The sequence below is a fragment of the Lithobates pipiens genome, unplaced genomic scaffold (assembly GCF_037356315.1).
Source record: "Lithobates pipiens isolate NorthernLeopardFrog02 unplaced genomic scaffold, aLitPip1_a1.2 Scaffold_57, whole genome shotgun sequence".
Classification (NCBI taxonomy): domain Eukaryota; kingdom Metazoa; phylum Chordata; class Amphibia; order Anura; family Ranidae; genus Lithobates; species Lithobates pipiens.
The window spans coordinates 337,281-352,624 of record NW_027507879.1 but is presented as its reverse complement, the minus strand read 5'-3'; the positions used below and the strand labels follow the sequence as shown (position 1 = coordinate 352,624).

Below are 15,344 nucleotides of genomic sequence, written 5' to 3'. Positions count from 1 at the left end.
TAGAAAATTACTTGGAACCCCCAAACATTTTTATATTATTTTCTTTTCTAACACCCTAGAGAATAAAATGGCGGTCATTGCAATACTTTTTTTCACACCGTGTTTGTGCAGCGGTCTTACAAGCGCACTTTTTTGGGAAAAAATTCACTTTTTGGAATAAAAAAATAAGACAACAGTAAAATTAGCCCAATTTTTTTTTTTTTTAATATTGTGAAAGATAATGTTACGCCGAGTAAATTGATGCCCAACATGTCATGCTGCAAAATTGCGCCCGTCGTGGAATGGCGTCAAACTTTTAGCCTCAAAAATCTCCATAAGCGACATTTTAAAAAATTCTACAGGTTGCATTGTTACAGAGGAGGTCTAGGGCTAGAATTATTGCTCTCGCTCTACCGATCGTGGCGATACCTCACATGTGTGGTTTGACCGCCGTTTTCATATGTGGGCGCTACTCACGAATGTGTTCACTTCTGCGCGTAAGCTCGTCGTGACAGGGTGTTTTTAAAAACCTTTTTTTTTTTATCTTATTTATTTTAATTGATTTTATTTATTTTTACACTGTTTTAAAAAAAAAAAAAAAAGTTTCACTTTTTTTCCTATTACAAGGAATGTAAACATCCCTTACAATAGAAAAAAAGCATGACAGGTCCTCCTTAAGTATGAGATCTGGGGGGTCAAAAAGTCCTCAGATCTCATATTTGGACTTAAATGCAAAAAAAAATATATATATATATATTATACCTTTTTAAGAGGTATGGGCGGAAGTGACGTTTTGATGTCGCTTCTGCCCTCCTATGGTATAGAGACAAGTGGGGGCCATCTTAGCCTCACTCGTCTCCATATCCAGCTAGGAAAAGGACACAATCGCCTCCACCACTACCGATGGCTCCGGTAAGCTGGCGGGAGGGGGGGTGGCACCTCTCCCGGCGCCGATAACTGTGATCTCGCGGCGGAGACCACAGTTTATCGTACAGACGACCGGTGCCTGAAGAGATGGATATCTCGGTTGTGGCAGCAGCTGCTGCCATTACCGAGATATCCCTCTTCAAAAATAGGACGTACATCGGCGTGCGTTGGTTGGTCGTTAAGTGGTTAACAAATACATTATTTTATTAAAACATAAAATATCGCATCTGTCTTGGTTGGCAGTTACACATTTTTGTTGTATTGTGTTTGTTTTTTTGTTAAATCAAAATAAATCTGTCATAAACCTTAGATGTAATATTTGATGAAGCTTAAAAAAGCATGGGCTATCTTTTTGATCACAACATGTTAAAACCAATCCAGAGATACAAGGCAGTTGAGGTTTTAATTTTTGCAGTACCAGCCTACCTGTTGATACTTTATGGCTCATGGGCACCTGAGCCTGTGCAACATAAATTCTGGTGTATTTGATAATTAATGCTGCCATCATATACAGTGCAATTTACATTGCTCAAGTAAGTGAATGTATGCGAGAGCCCTGATACTGTTGTTATGTCAAGCATCCTAGGGTGGGGCCAGGGACAACATCTGCATGAAACTTCAGCTGCCTATAAAGCTATGCCAGACCACTCAAATAGTTATCTGCTAGTATATTTGCTGGCAGCACTCATTTGTCTATTTCCTAAAGACAACCTCTTGATAAGATGCTGAGCACGTGCACTCAACTTCTTTGGTTGACCAGGGCGAGGCCTGTTCTGAGTGGAACCTGTCCTGTTAAACTGTTGTATGGTCTTTGCCACCATGCTACAGCTGTTTCAGGGTCTTAGCAATCTTCTTATAGCCTAGGCCAGTGATGGCGAACCTTGGCACCCCAGATGTTTTGGAACTACATTTCCCATGATGCTCGTGCACTCTGCAGTGTAGTTGAGCATCATGGGAAATGTAGTTCCAACACATCTGGAGTGCCGAGGTTCGCCATCACTGCCTAGGCCATCTTTATGTAGAGCAACAATTTTTTTTCAGATCCTCCCAAGTTCTTTGCCATGAGGTTCCATGTTGAACTTCCAGTGACCAGTATGAGAGTCAGAGCGATAACACAAAATATAACATACCTGCTCCCCATTCACACCTGAGACCTTGTAACACTAACGAATCGCACCACACTGGGGAGGGAAAATGTTTAATTGGGCCCAATATGGACATTTTCACTTAGGGTGTACTCACTCTTGTTGCCAGCAGTTTAGACAATAATGACTGTTATTTTGAGGGGACAGCTAATTTACACTGTTATATTATATTTTATTTTGGATTTCTTTTTAAAGTTTTAAACCTAGTACAAGATGACACTTGTGAAGTGACTACAAAAAAGTCATAAAAAAGGTAAGAAAAACCATAAGCGTCATACAGCAGCAAAAGTGGCCAGCATGGCCCTGACTAACAGTAAAGGACTATCTCGGGAGAAAAGCCAACTACATTTCCACGTGCCTTGAAATAGTGGGACACAGAGCAGGCTTTGAACAGGCACTTGCAGCGGTTCGATTTCTCCTTACCCGGATCACGTGAGTCACCAGATGTTGCATGCCAGGCTAAATGTGCTTAGCAGGATTGTTACATAGGGGCATATCCCTTCTAAGGTGTTCTTAATACTACACCCATGTACTCTTTTTGTGGCTAGTAAATGTCTTCAAAAAAGGAGGAGCAGGACTAACACTACAGGGAAGGGCACATATATGTCGTCAGTAGTTCCTGATGAACTTGGTCGCATCCCTAGTGTATCCCCTGAAGGACCAGAGGCTTCCAGGCAATCTGAGCTACTGTGCCTATCTGGTATTGTACCTACAGTCAACACTGTTGCTGCACCCTTTATCCCCAAGGATGGACTGTCCTCGGCCCTAGCCAGGTTAGAGCACAGGATTGCCGGCATGATTGCCTCCATCCTGCGGGGTGACGAGAAGCATGACAGATCCCCCTCCTCGGAGCCTCCTAGTCTGGAGAAGGAATGGGGAAGAGCTTAAAGCTCAAGATTCTGTGGAGAGCCCGGCAGATGAATCTGCTTCCAAGCAATCTAAACAAGAAGATATCCAGTTGATGTCTGCCTCTTTGTCGCAGAGGCTTTTGATCCCGACTGACCAAAATGGTTCGTTCTGCCTTTAAATTGCCTCTTGCAGAGGTGGCTGAGCCCCCCTGGTCCTCTTTGGGATCCTTGAGGCCTCTTAGCCCTTGTACACACGGTCGGAGATTCCGACGGAATTTGTCCTATTGGACCGTTTTGTCGGATATTCCAACTGTGTGTGGTCTCCATCGGACTGTTTCAGTTGGAATATCCGACGAATCAACTTTTCCAACTTGCTGGCAAAATGCTCCGATTGGACATACTCCGATCATGTGTAGCCTATTCCGACGGACAAAGTGCCACGCATGCTCAGATCAAATTCCTAGACCAAAGCTATTGGCTACTAGCCTGAACATAGTCCCGTCGTAACGAAATAACGTCATCATGAACTTAGTCCGACCGTGTGTATGCAACATCACTTCCGGAGTAATTCCGACGGATTTGGTTGTTGGAATCTCCGACCGTGTGTACAAGGGGGTTAGGCTGCGCAGGCTTTCCCCATACACCCCTCTGTTGGAACAGGTGGTGTATGCTGATTGGGAAAATTCTGGCAGGATTTTTTTTTCCTCCCTAAGAGGTTTTCCCTTTTATATCCCGTGGATGAAGAGTTTGGCTCTCTTGTCTGTACATATGCCCAGATTTTTTGAGCTTAAGAACTGGTCAGCATAGCTTCCTTATAAAACATTATTGGCATGTTTCCCTTTTCGTGGGGAACATATTACTTGGTGATCATTTGGACTAATCTATCCAAAAGATTTCCAGAGGGAAGAGTTCTGTACTTCCTGTGAAGAAAAGCAACAGACATCCCTCATTTAAAACCTCAGAGGCTGCTACCTCAAATCTCAGACACAAAAAGACGCCACCCCCTCACACCTATAGCTGGCTATCGCAGTAAGAAGCTTGGAAGGCTAACCACAGATACAAACAAGCCCAAGGATAAACCGAGGAAAAAACCAAGCTTACCACCAGCCCACAGACGACCAGATAACCTGTCTAACAGTATGTGTTAAAAACGGGTTTAGTCTGCACACATTTGCAAATGCATGCGTAAGCCACAGAGCCGTGCCAAGGCACCCCAATATCTGTGGTACCTAACACTGACTTATAAGTGTCCCCACAGTGGAGGCACATGCATTCTGATGGATAGATGAACGCAGGTGGACCTCCAAATCTCAGTGCTAAGGCGGTTCTGCCGCCAACAGGGCGCCAGAGCCAGAAAACGACCAAAATTCTTCTAAACCCAGCACCAAGCCCACCTTTTGGGGGAAGGCTGCTGCACTTTGCGCACATTTGGAGAACAAGAATTCAGGACGAGTGGGTCACCTCAACTATATATCGCAGTTACCAGCTGGAGTTGCTGCGGCGTTCCCCCTCCAGAGGTTTTTAAGATCCAGCATTTCCTCGGATCCTCCAAAAATAAACCTTGTTGCTTAAAGGCACTACATCATCTAGTGCATCAAGGAGTGATTGCAGAGGTTCCTGTATCTGAAAGGGGCACAGGGTTTTTCTCAAACCTGTTTGATTCTGAAACCAAATGGGGACACAAGGCCCATTTTGGACTGACGATCCCTGCACCAGTACTGGGTTTTTAAAGTTGTTGTAAACCCTTACAAACCACTTTGACCTACAGGTAAGCCTAGATTAAGGCTTACCTGTAGGTCCAAGAAATATCAACTAAACCTACACGGTTTGGGAGATATTTACAAAAAGACAGGCACCGCTGTCTACGGCGTATGCGCCGTAGACAGTGGCGCACTGAGCATACCGCTGCTAACAGCGATATGCCGTTAGTGGCAGCTCCCAGTGACGTCATCACTGCTCCAGCAATGTGAGCGGCCGGAGCAGCGATACCCGAAAGTAGATGGACGCTCTGTGCTACAGGAAACAGCGGTGACATCGCTGGTTCCTGTGTCAGGTAAGTGACACATAATGGGCTACTATGTGATGCATAGTAGCCCATTATGCTTTACCTTTGCAGGGAGACAAAGAGCAACTAAAACCCATCAGAGTTTACTTCCTCTTTAAGGGCCCAAGGGATCCTGGTGCTTGGGTATCTGGATGACCTCCTGCTCATAGATCACTCATTACAGGCTTAGAAAAGAGCATAATATGCACAGTGCAGTATTTGAAAAGCTTAGGCTGGATCATAAATACCGAAAAGTCAGCCTTAAAGCCAGCTCAAAGTCTAAAGTATTTAGGTCTGATCCTATAAGGTTCATGCAAGCAAACATATTTTTGCCTCCTGTAAAGATCTGTGCCCTGAAGGTTCAGATGTGTTGGATAAAGGGGCACCAGACAACCCTCCATTCAGCTCTGTATGACTCTTTTAGGGAGAATGATATCCTCTGAGGCAGTGCCCTATGCCCATTTCCATTCCAGGCTTTTACAACAAGACATCTTGTTGGCTTGGAACAGAGGAGGACAAGCCCTGGATTATCCAATGTGCTTATCTCCTCGGGCACGTTTTTTTAAGCCTAAACTGGTGGTTGCCGGATCAGAACCTGCAAAAGGGAAAATCCTTTCTTCCAGTAACTTGGAGAGTACCGATTACAGATGCTAGTCTCTCAGGCTGGGGAGCGACCCTACAAGGGCTCCCAGCTCAGGGGAAATGGTCAGGGACAACAGATCCTGCCCATCTATGTCTTGGATTTACGGGCAGTACGTCCTGGACTGTGCAGCTTCAGGACTGCCCTATAAGGGTTCAGTCCGACAATGCCACTACGGTGGCCTATATAAACCACCAAGGCGGTACAAGGAGTCGTTCAGCTCTGAAGGAGGTGAACTACATACTAGCCTTGGCAGAGGGGCATGTGGCAATCTTTCAGCAGTCCATATCCCGGGAGTAGAGAACTGGAAGGCAGATTATTTTAGCCGCCAGCAGATCAGGTCCCTTTACCCAGGTGTGTTGAAGGAAATTTGCCAGCGTTGGTGATGGCCAGAGGTCGACCTATTGGCATCCAGGTTCAACAACAAACTATACAGCAATTTGTGTCCCGAACAAGGAATCCTCTGGCATTCGGAGCAGAAGCTCTGTTCCTTCCATGGAACCAGTACTCCCTGGTTTATGCTTTCCCTGCAATCCCTCTCCTTCCACATTTTGGGATTCTGGATTCTGAGAGGGGGGGGTTAGTCATTCTGGTGGCGCCGCCTTTCCCCGGAGATTGTGAGACAGACAATAGACGGGCCATGGACTCTTCCACGTGCCCCCCGCCCCCGGTCTACTGTCTCAAGGTCCTATATTCCACCCCAATCTACAGTCTCTAAATTTGATGGCATGGCTATTGAAGGTCCTTGGGACTTGAACTTGGTGCTGTCTGTGATGCAGAAACAACCATTTTAACCTATCGAGGAATTTCCATTAGACTTGTCACGCAAACTAGCCTTCCTGATGGCTATCACCTCGACTAGAAAGGTGTTTGAGTTGGCGGCCCTTTCATGCAGGGAACCGTACTTGATCCTTCACCACAACAGGGCTGTGTTATGACCTGTTCCATCCTTTTTTGCCAAAAGTGCTGTCACCCTTTCATTTAAATCGGGACATTATTTTGCCTTCCTTTTTCCCCTCAGCCTCGGTAGAAATGAGACGACTGCACTCCTTGGACATTGTCCGGGCTGTCAAGGTTTATTTGTTTAGATCTGTGGAGATCAAAGGATCAGACTTATTATTATTTTTTTATCCCCACCAAAAGGACCCAAGAAAGGGCAGACAACTTCCAAAGCTTCCTTTTGCCAATTGAGTCTGTCAATTGGTCATTCAGGCCTACGGTCTGAAACATAAAGGCTCCTCCCTTTAGGGTGAGAGCTCATTCTATCAGGTGTAGAAACCTCCTGGGCTTTTCACCATCAGGTATCTGTGGCTCAGATTTTTAAGGCGGCTACCTTGTCTTCAGTGCATACGTTGACAACATTTTATCAAGTGGATGTTCGAGCAGCCAAGGATTCAGCTTTTGGCCGCGCAGTGTACTGCAGGCTGCCGTATAAGTTCTGATGGCTATTGCTTGGCAGGGTGTCTCCCTCCCCTCAAGGCTATTGCTCTGGGAGGACCCAGCAGGCAATTTAATATTTGTCTGACTCTGTGTCCCATGATGTACTCAAAGAAGTAAAGAAAAGTATTTTACAGGCGTGTGTGTGTGTATATGTGTATATATGTGTGTGTGTGTGTGTGTGTGTGTGTATATATATATATATATATATATATATCTATATCTATATCTATCTCCATGCTTTAAAGAGGAATTACACACTAATGGGTTTTACTTCCTCTTTTGTTTGCTGCAAATGAAAAGCATAATGGGCTAGTATTGCCACTAACCTGCAAAAGAATCCAGCAATGTCCCCTGTATAGGCAGCGTCCATCTTCTAGCCCCTCTTCCTTCCAAGCCGCGGACTCCGGCTCTGTGATTCGCCGGAGCCGCGATTAACGACCCAGGCTAGGGAAGAAACGGCACTTAGTTTAGTTTCTTCCCCACACATGCGCCATTGTAATTTTCGGTGGACTACAAGTGAAATATCTCCTACACGGCCCACGTTTAGGAGCTATTTCCACTACCTATAGGTAAGCCTTATTCTAGGCTTACCTATAGGTAGAAGTCCAAAAAGTGGGTTTACAACCACCTTTAAACTTCTCCACAACTTTATCCCTGACCTGTCTATTGTGTTCCTTGCCCTTCATGATGCTGTTTGTTCACTAATGTTCTCTCACAAACTTCTGAGGGCTTCACAGAACAGCTGTATTTATACTGAGATTAAATTGCACACAAACAGACTCTACTTATTAGGTGTCGTCTGAAGGCAATTTTCTTCGACTAGATTTTAGTTGGGGTTATCAGGGTAAAGGGGTATAGGGGTCTGAATACAAATACACGCCACACTTTTTAAATATTTGTTAAAAAAATTATAATATAAAATAAAAAAAATGGAAACCATTTATCTTTTTCCTTCCACAATTATGTCCCACTTTGTGTTGGTATATCACATAAAATCCCAATAAAATACAATTACGATTTTTAAATCTCAAGGGGTATGGATACTTTTTCAAGGCACTGTAGTACATTTCCTAAAACAAAACGGACATCGTGATCGCACTCAATCGATATCTGTGTTGTGCTTCTTTTCCAGTCTGTCTAAGCAAAACAAAAGAATCGTGTACACTATCTTGGAATATTCCCCGCTTCTGGATTCCTGTAATATGACAACTGACGACTGGGCCAAGATTGCCAAGGACATTCAGGTATACAATATGTATATTTTTATTTGAAAATCTTTCCTTATTATTGTTTCCCTACTTTGCATCTGTGGGACTAGTTCTTAGTTAAGGCCCCTTTCACACCGAGTGCGTTTTGCAGGCGCTATAGCGTTAGAAATAGCGCCTGCAATCCGCCCTCAAACTGATGCTCCATTGTCTCCAGTGTGAAAGCCCCGAGGGCTTTCACACCGCAGCAGTGCGCTGGCAGGACCTCAGGAAAAGTCCTGCCAGCAGCTTTGGAGCGGTGTGTTTACCGCTCCTCCATCGCTGCTCCCTATTGAAATCAATGGGGCAGCGCTGCATTACCGCTGGCAAAACGCTACTATTGCGAGTGGTTTTAACCCTTTTTCAGCCGCTAGCGGGAGGGGGGGGTAAAAGCTCCCCGCTAGTGGCCAAAATGCGCCGCAAATCAGACTGTAAAACGCCGCTATTTATACCGCCGACGCTATGAGCGGCGCAGTGTGAAAGCCCACGAAGTCTGCCGTCCATATTTATTTAGTCCACATTGAATGTGACTTTATTAAACATTCCCTGCTGGTGAATCAATTTCTGTCATTTTAATCTGTCATGAATCTGAAAGATTCCCCTGCAGAGGGTGTAGCTAAACGCCAGATTTGTGGTTTCAATAATACAACCTCATATAGTGCACGAATGTAGACTTGACCCAGAATAAATCTACAATTGGTATAGTCAGCGGGAGGTCAGAACACTGGCACAATTGTTACAGGTCATTGATTTAGAAGAGTTTGAAGCCAAAGAGAATGTCAGATTTACATAATCTGTTGAATTGCCGGCATGATTAAAGGTTATGTTTAGCCAAAACTTTTTTGGTTTGACTTTTTTTTTTTGTTTGTTTTTTATTGCTCTCTGTGTACCCTGCTGGGGAGACTTACTCCCCTCTCCGGGACAGAAATGAGATAATGATATTTGAACACTAGAGGGAGCTGAAGTGTCATGATAACAACACAATGGATTACTATACTGTTATACTGTAGAATATTTATGGTAATGATTATGAATTGTCTAAGCGTTTGTTTATTCGCTCTTTGTTTTGCTGAAGGACAGTTCTCATTTTTGTATTTGCAGGAATAAAGGGTACAGATGTTGCTATTTGTTGTTTTTTTTTTATATTTGAATTATCAGTAGAGCTCATGTATTATGCAGTGAAGTACATCACTATAGCTACATATTATAAAGTATACTTCTAAATTTAAGATGATTATGTTTCATGGCAAGAGGGGAAAAAAAGAGCTCTACCTAGAATCTAGTCCGTTTTTTGTTATGGCTCTGACATTCCCACAGTTGGTATTTTCAGGAGCGGTCAGCAGTGGTAATCGCCATTATTCTTTTTACCATGGGCTCCTTTTTTATGGTGCGTTCACACTTGCGAATGCACTCTGGCTGTGATTACCTGTAAATAGTTGTGAGTGGACAGCCCCATTCAAAGCAACGGGGGGCTGCCAACTATTGCAACTAAATGCACCCACTGACATGTAATCTCATGATTACATGCAAGTGATCAGTCCTGGACGCAGGCAGTCTGCATCCAGGGCCAATCACTTGCATGTGATCACAGCTTGCGCGATTAAATCCGGCCCCCCCCCCATTGCTTTCAATGAAGCTGTCTATAGCCAGCTAATTGTGGGAACCCCCCCCAGCTGGGGTTCTCACAGGTAGATGCAGCCAGGTTGCAATCTTAAGTGTGAATGCACCCTTAATATGAGAACTCAATTTGCCCTCTCAACAGGGGGACATACTTAGAACAGGACTTTACCCATAACAACTTGATAAAAAAATATTGTTCTTTAGCAAGGAAAATGCATTCCATATTAACCACTGACGGACTGACCACCAACATTATGTGTGGTCACTTTGAAGAGGGATATCATTATGCTACCAAAATGAGCGTGTGTTGTAAATTGCCTCCAGCAATGATCCTGTTTCTTCTTGTTGAAGGCTGCCATTTTGTTGAAGTCCAGAGCCCCAGTAGTAAAGCAGAAATTATAACTAAACCCATCTATTTAACGGTTTCAAAAAATAGTTACATTCTTGGAATTGTGAACTGTCATATTGCTTGTCTAGGGGTTGCACCAATGCCACATTTTTAAGACCGAGTACAAGCACTGATACTACTCCCCAATGTACTCGCACTAATATGGATCACTGATGGCCACTGATGGGTGTCACTGATGAGGCATGGACTGTCAGTTTCCTTTTTTTTTTTTTCTTTTTTTTTGAACAATGCTTTCTTTGGGGGGGGGGGGGGGGAGAAATGGCGACTGTGTGTCGGTTTTGTGTTTTTTTTTTTTTTTTTGTTTTACAATAACTCCCAAATATTTATATATATTTTTTCTTTTTTTTATTCTTTATCAGCCTTGTTGGGGGGGGCTTTAAGACATCTCCCCTTTTGAGACAGGGAAAGGGACCAAAGGACAGATTCCCCAGTCCCTATCTCTGCAGCTTCAGCTGCACTGAACATGAATGGACAAGAGACAGAGGCTCCTGTTCATTCATAAACTGAAACATCCTAAGCACAGCTTACAATGCTCAGTTATGAATGTACAGAGTCAGTGATCACAGGGGGACAAGAGGAGGACACACAGGACAGTTTGGGATGATCGGTGCGGCAATGCGGGCTTTTACCAATCTCCCTGTATAGCATTCAATAATGCAGCTGAAAGCCGCAGGAGGAAGAAGAGGCTGTCGGATGCTTTATTGAAAGCTATACAGCGAGATCAGTGCATGTAACTGTCCCCACCACCGCTCTGATTGTGAGGCTGCCCAGATATCGGATTAAGCATCAGAGCATTCGCACAAGTACTTTTACTCGTGCAAATGCTCAGTATCGGTACCAATACTAGTATCGTATCGGTGCAACCCTACCTCTTTTGTCCTGAAGCAGACTGTCAACCCATCATGGCTGGTGTCATAACTAATTGCAGTAGCACAATGGGGCACAATGGGGCTACTGCAATGGGGCTTATTTACTAAAGCTGGAGAGGGCACATTCAGTCTTTTTTCTGCATAGAAACCAATCGGCTTCCAGGTTTTATTGCCACAGCTTAATGGAACAAACTAAGGTTAGATGCTGATTGGTTTCTCTGTAGAAGTGAGATTTATTTTTCACTCTCCATCTTTAGTAAATAAACCCCCATGGCAGTTGCAAATCAAACAGAAGCAGCTTCCTTGGCTGTAAAAGATAGGAGGGTTTAATTCCGCTTCAAGTCTGTCAGCAGATCGGCCTCTACAAAATTAACAGTACCTAAAAATGGAGAGCAACTGAGCATGTGCAGAGCAGGATGAGACCGTGTGTTCCATTTCATACAGTATAGGCACGTATTTTTAAAGCTTTGCATAGCTATACCTGCAAAAGACGAGAGCCGGAAATGATTTAGCAGGAATTAATTTTGTGACTAAAGTTCCACTTTAATATTGATGTGAATGTCCTTGTTCTCTTCTCTCTAGAAACATTATGTACAATATGATGGTTTTGTCATCCTTCACGGTACAGACACCATGGCTTACACTGCGTCTGCACTGTCCTTTATGTGCGAAAATTTGGGCAAAACGATTGTGCTGACCGGCTCTCAGGTGCGTCCCATTTTTTCTTTTCTTTTAGGTCAGATTCACACTTCTGTGTTCTGGTAATGCTTGTAACATAAAGTAAAGAAAAAGTCTAGTGATTTGCGCAGGTGAAAATAATAATAAATGAACAAAAGGCAGCAGCTGGCAATCGCACAACTGAGTATTTCAAGTACAAAAATAAAATGATCCTCCTGCTTACATCCAGTGGATGGATCCCTTGTGACATATGAATCCATGTCTTACTAGACTCTATAATGTGGAGTCTAGCTTACCAGTTAGGGCACAGCCTTTTGTTATGGTGACAGGTGCACTTTTTGGTGTATAGTAGTCCACCATCTTTGCGACACAACTGCAAAGGATATTTTCACATTATTTGTTTGGACACTCTATGAACTGATCACACACACGCACCCCTCAAATTCCACTCTCCCACTCGCATTTTGAGGGCTGCCTGGGAGCAGGGAGGGGCGAGCACCACTGCTGGTCACAGAGGGGACGAGAGGAGAGCCGCTGGATGATCAGAGCAGGGAGCATCACAGCTTTCATTTCAATAGCTGTGTATTGTTCCCCCGCCGTGTGCTGTCACATAAGCCCTTCCTCTTTTTTCCGGGACTATGATAGATCACCCGTCCAATCCTAGGACGGGTGACATATATCAAAGTTCCCTGGACAAGGGGATGGGGCTTAAGTGATGGCGCGTGGTGGGGGAACAATACACAGCTATTGAAATGAAAGCTGTGATGCTCCCTGCTCTGATCATCCAGCGGCTCTCCTCTCTACCCCACCACAGATAGACTGCATGGTGGGCACAAACTCCATGGGACACAGGCTGCATGGTGGGCACAAACTCCATGGGACACAGGCTGCATGGTGGGCACAAACTCCATGGGCTACAGGCTGTGTCATTGGCGGGCACGGATAAAGTTCTTAAATGTAATTTCATGAGATAATTTATGAAGGCGGGTTCAGGGGCCAGTTTAAGGGCAGGATAGGGGTTGGGCGGAGAAACTGATGGTGAGTAATCCTTGAGGCTTGGCTAGTAGCTCGGGACTTTTGAGCCCTTTGTGTGTTTCTCAGGCTTACAGTTTCCACCAGCACACCCAAGAGACGATTCGATGGTGCCAGCCAGCTGGTCGCAAAGGCGATAAGATTACATCCTCTTTGATCACCTCTATGGCCTTGGCTTGCTGGAGTGATGTCACGTGCAATCCAGGGTGGAAATAAACCATTTTATTTAATTTTTTTTTAGCAAAAGATCAAAATTATTTTTGATCTTTTTCTTTTTAAGGCAAGGGAGAGATGTGTGAGGTCTTTTTAACTCCCAGATAGATCTCTGTATAAAGAGGACATGTCATCCTTTCTATTACAAGGAATGTAAACATCCTTTGTAATAGAAATAAGTGATCAAAAAAAAACGAAAGACCGTATAACAATAAATACAAATTATTGTGTGTGTGTGTGTATATATATGTGTGTGTGTGTGTGTGTGTGTGTATATATATATATATATATATATATATATACACACATACACAATATCTCACGCTCGTGGAATGGCGACAAACTACAATACTTAAAAAAAAAATCTCCATAGGCGACGCTTTAAAAAAAAAAAAACGTTTTTTTTTTTTTTTTTTTTTTTCCACAGGTAACCAGTTTAGAGATGCAGAGGAGGTCTAGCAAAAAAATTATTGCCCTCACTTAACATTCGCTGCGATACCTCACGTGTGGTGCGAACACAGCTTATGTATTCATGCGTGACATAAAAGCTTAAAAAAATAATTATATATTTTATAACATGACATGTTGGGTATCTATTTACTCGGTGTCATATCTTTTATATTTTACCAAAAAATTGGGTTATTGTGTTTTTTGATTTATTTATTTTTTTTCTCGTTTTTTCATTAACCACTTGCCTACCAGGCCTATTCTGCCATTTCTCTCCTACATGTAAAAATTATCATTTATTTTTTGGCTAGAAAATTACATAGAACCCCCAAACATATATTTTATTTTTTTAAGCAAAGACCCTAGAGAATACAATGGCGGTCATTGAATCTTTTTATCTCGCACGGTATTTGCGCACCAATTTTTCTATTGTGTTTGGGGAAAAAAACTGTTTAGTGGGTAAAAAAACAAAACAAGTAAAGGTAGCCCAATGTTTTTGCATAGTGTGAAAGATGAAGTTACAGCGAGTAAATAGATACCCAACATGTCACACTTCAAAATTGCACACGCTGGTGGAATGGTGCCAAACTTTGCTACATAAAAATCCCCATAGGTGACGCTTAAATTTTTTTTTACTGGTTACGTGTTTTTAGTTACAAAGGAGGTCTAGGACCAAAATGATTGCTTTCGCTCTAACGTTTGTGGCAATACCTCACATGAGTGGTTTGAACACAGTTTTCATATGTGGGTGGGACTTGCGTATGCGTACGCTTCTGCGTGCGAGTTCACGGGGACAGGGGCACTATAAAAAATATTTTTTGTTAATTTTACTTTTATTTTTAGCTTGACGCTTCCCCACCCCCAATGTTTTTTTGATCACTTTTATTTCTATTACAAGGAATGTAAACATCCCTTTTACAGTGAGATAAGGGGTCAATAAGACCCCACATCTCTCCACTAGGCTGGGAAGCCTGAAATAGAAAAAAACTCCCAGCCGAAGCGGTGCCATTTTTAAAATACAGAGGCCGGGCGTGACGTCATAACATTGCACCCGGCCTCCGAACGATCATGGAGAATCCGGCGACCATCTGGTCTGCCGCAAATCTCTATTCTGAACATCCGGGGCCGGCAGATTCTGTGTCCGACTCGCCGATCGTAGTGGTGAGGTAGAAGCCCCCTCTAGCCTCCCGTAAGAACAGCGCTATGATCGTTCGTATGGTGCACAGATTCACCGGCTCTAAAAGATATCTTAATGATGCCTGTATATCCCCGCTGAAAGCCGAGGTTGTCATTTGGCGTATGGCGGGCAGAAAGCGGTTAAAGTGTATTTGTTTACAAAAAATGCTGCGCAACTAACATGGATCACAAAAAATTGCATTGATTGCCATTTTATTCCCTAGGGTGTGTTTAAAAATTTTGTGTGTGTGTATATATATATATATATATATATATATATATGTATATATATATATATTGGGTTATAATACATTTTTCCAGTAAAAAGAAAATACTGATTTAAACTTGTAAACCAAAATTGTCAAAGACCTGGTCTTCAAGTGTATACTCTGCTTAAATGGTTTGTTTGTAAAAGGCTGCTACAAGGCCTCTGTTGTAATAAAAACCTGAGAACATAGAACAAAAAGCTGCTCTATTCTTCACAGAAAATGTACCTGCGAATGGTAGAAATAGTTCTTATAAAAAAAAATAAAATAATTTTGTATTTGAGGTGGTTGTTGTTCTGTGTATGTGTGTTTCTCTATCATATATATTTATTATTATTATTTTTTATTTTTACTATATAAAGTAGTT

General features: G+C 43.0%; 1 protein-coding gene across 1 annotated transcript in view; it reads left to right on the top strand.

Moving 5' to 3' along the window:
* The window catches only part of ASPG (asparaginase), a gene marked incomplete in the record, with an annotated part of 142,614 nt that overhangs the window by 19,081 nt on the left and 108,189 nt on the right, over window positions 1-15,344 (top strand). Inside the window, 2 exon segments of the mRNA XM_077467569.1 lie at window positions 8,156-8,267; window positions 11,748-11,873. Of these exon segments, the coding sequence (XP_077323695.1) occupies window positions 8,156-8,267; window positions 11,748-11,873 (238 nt within the window).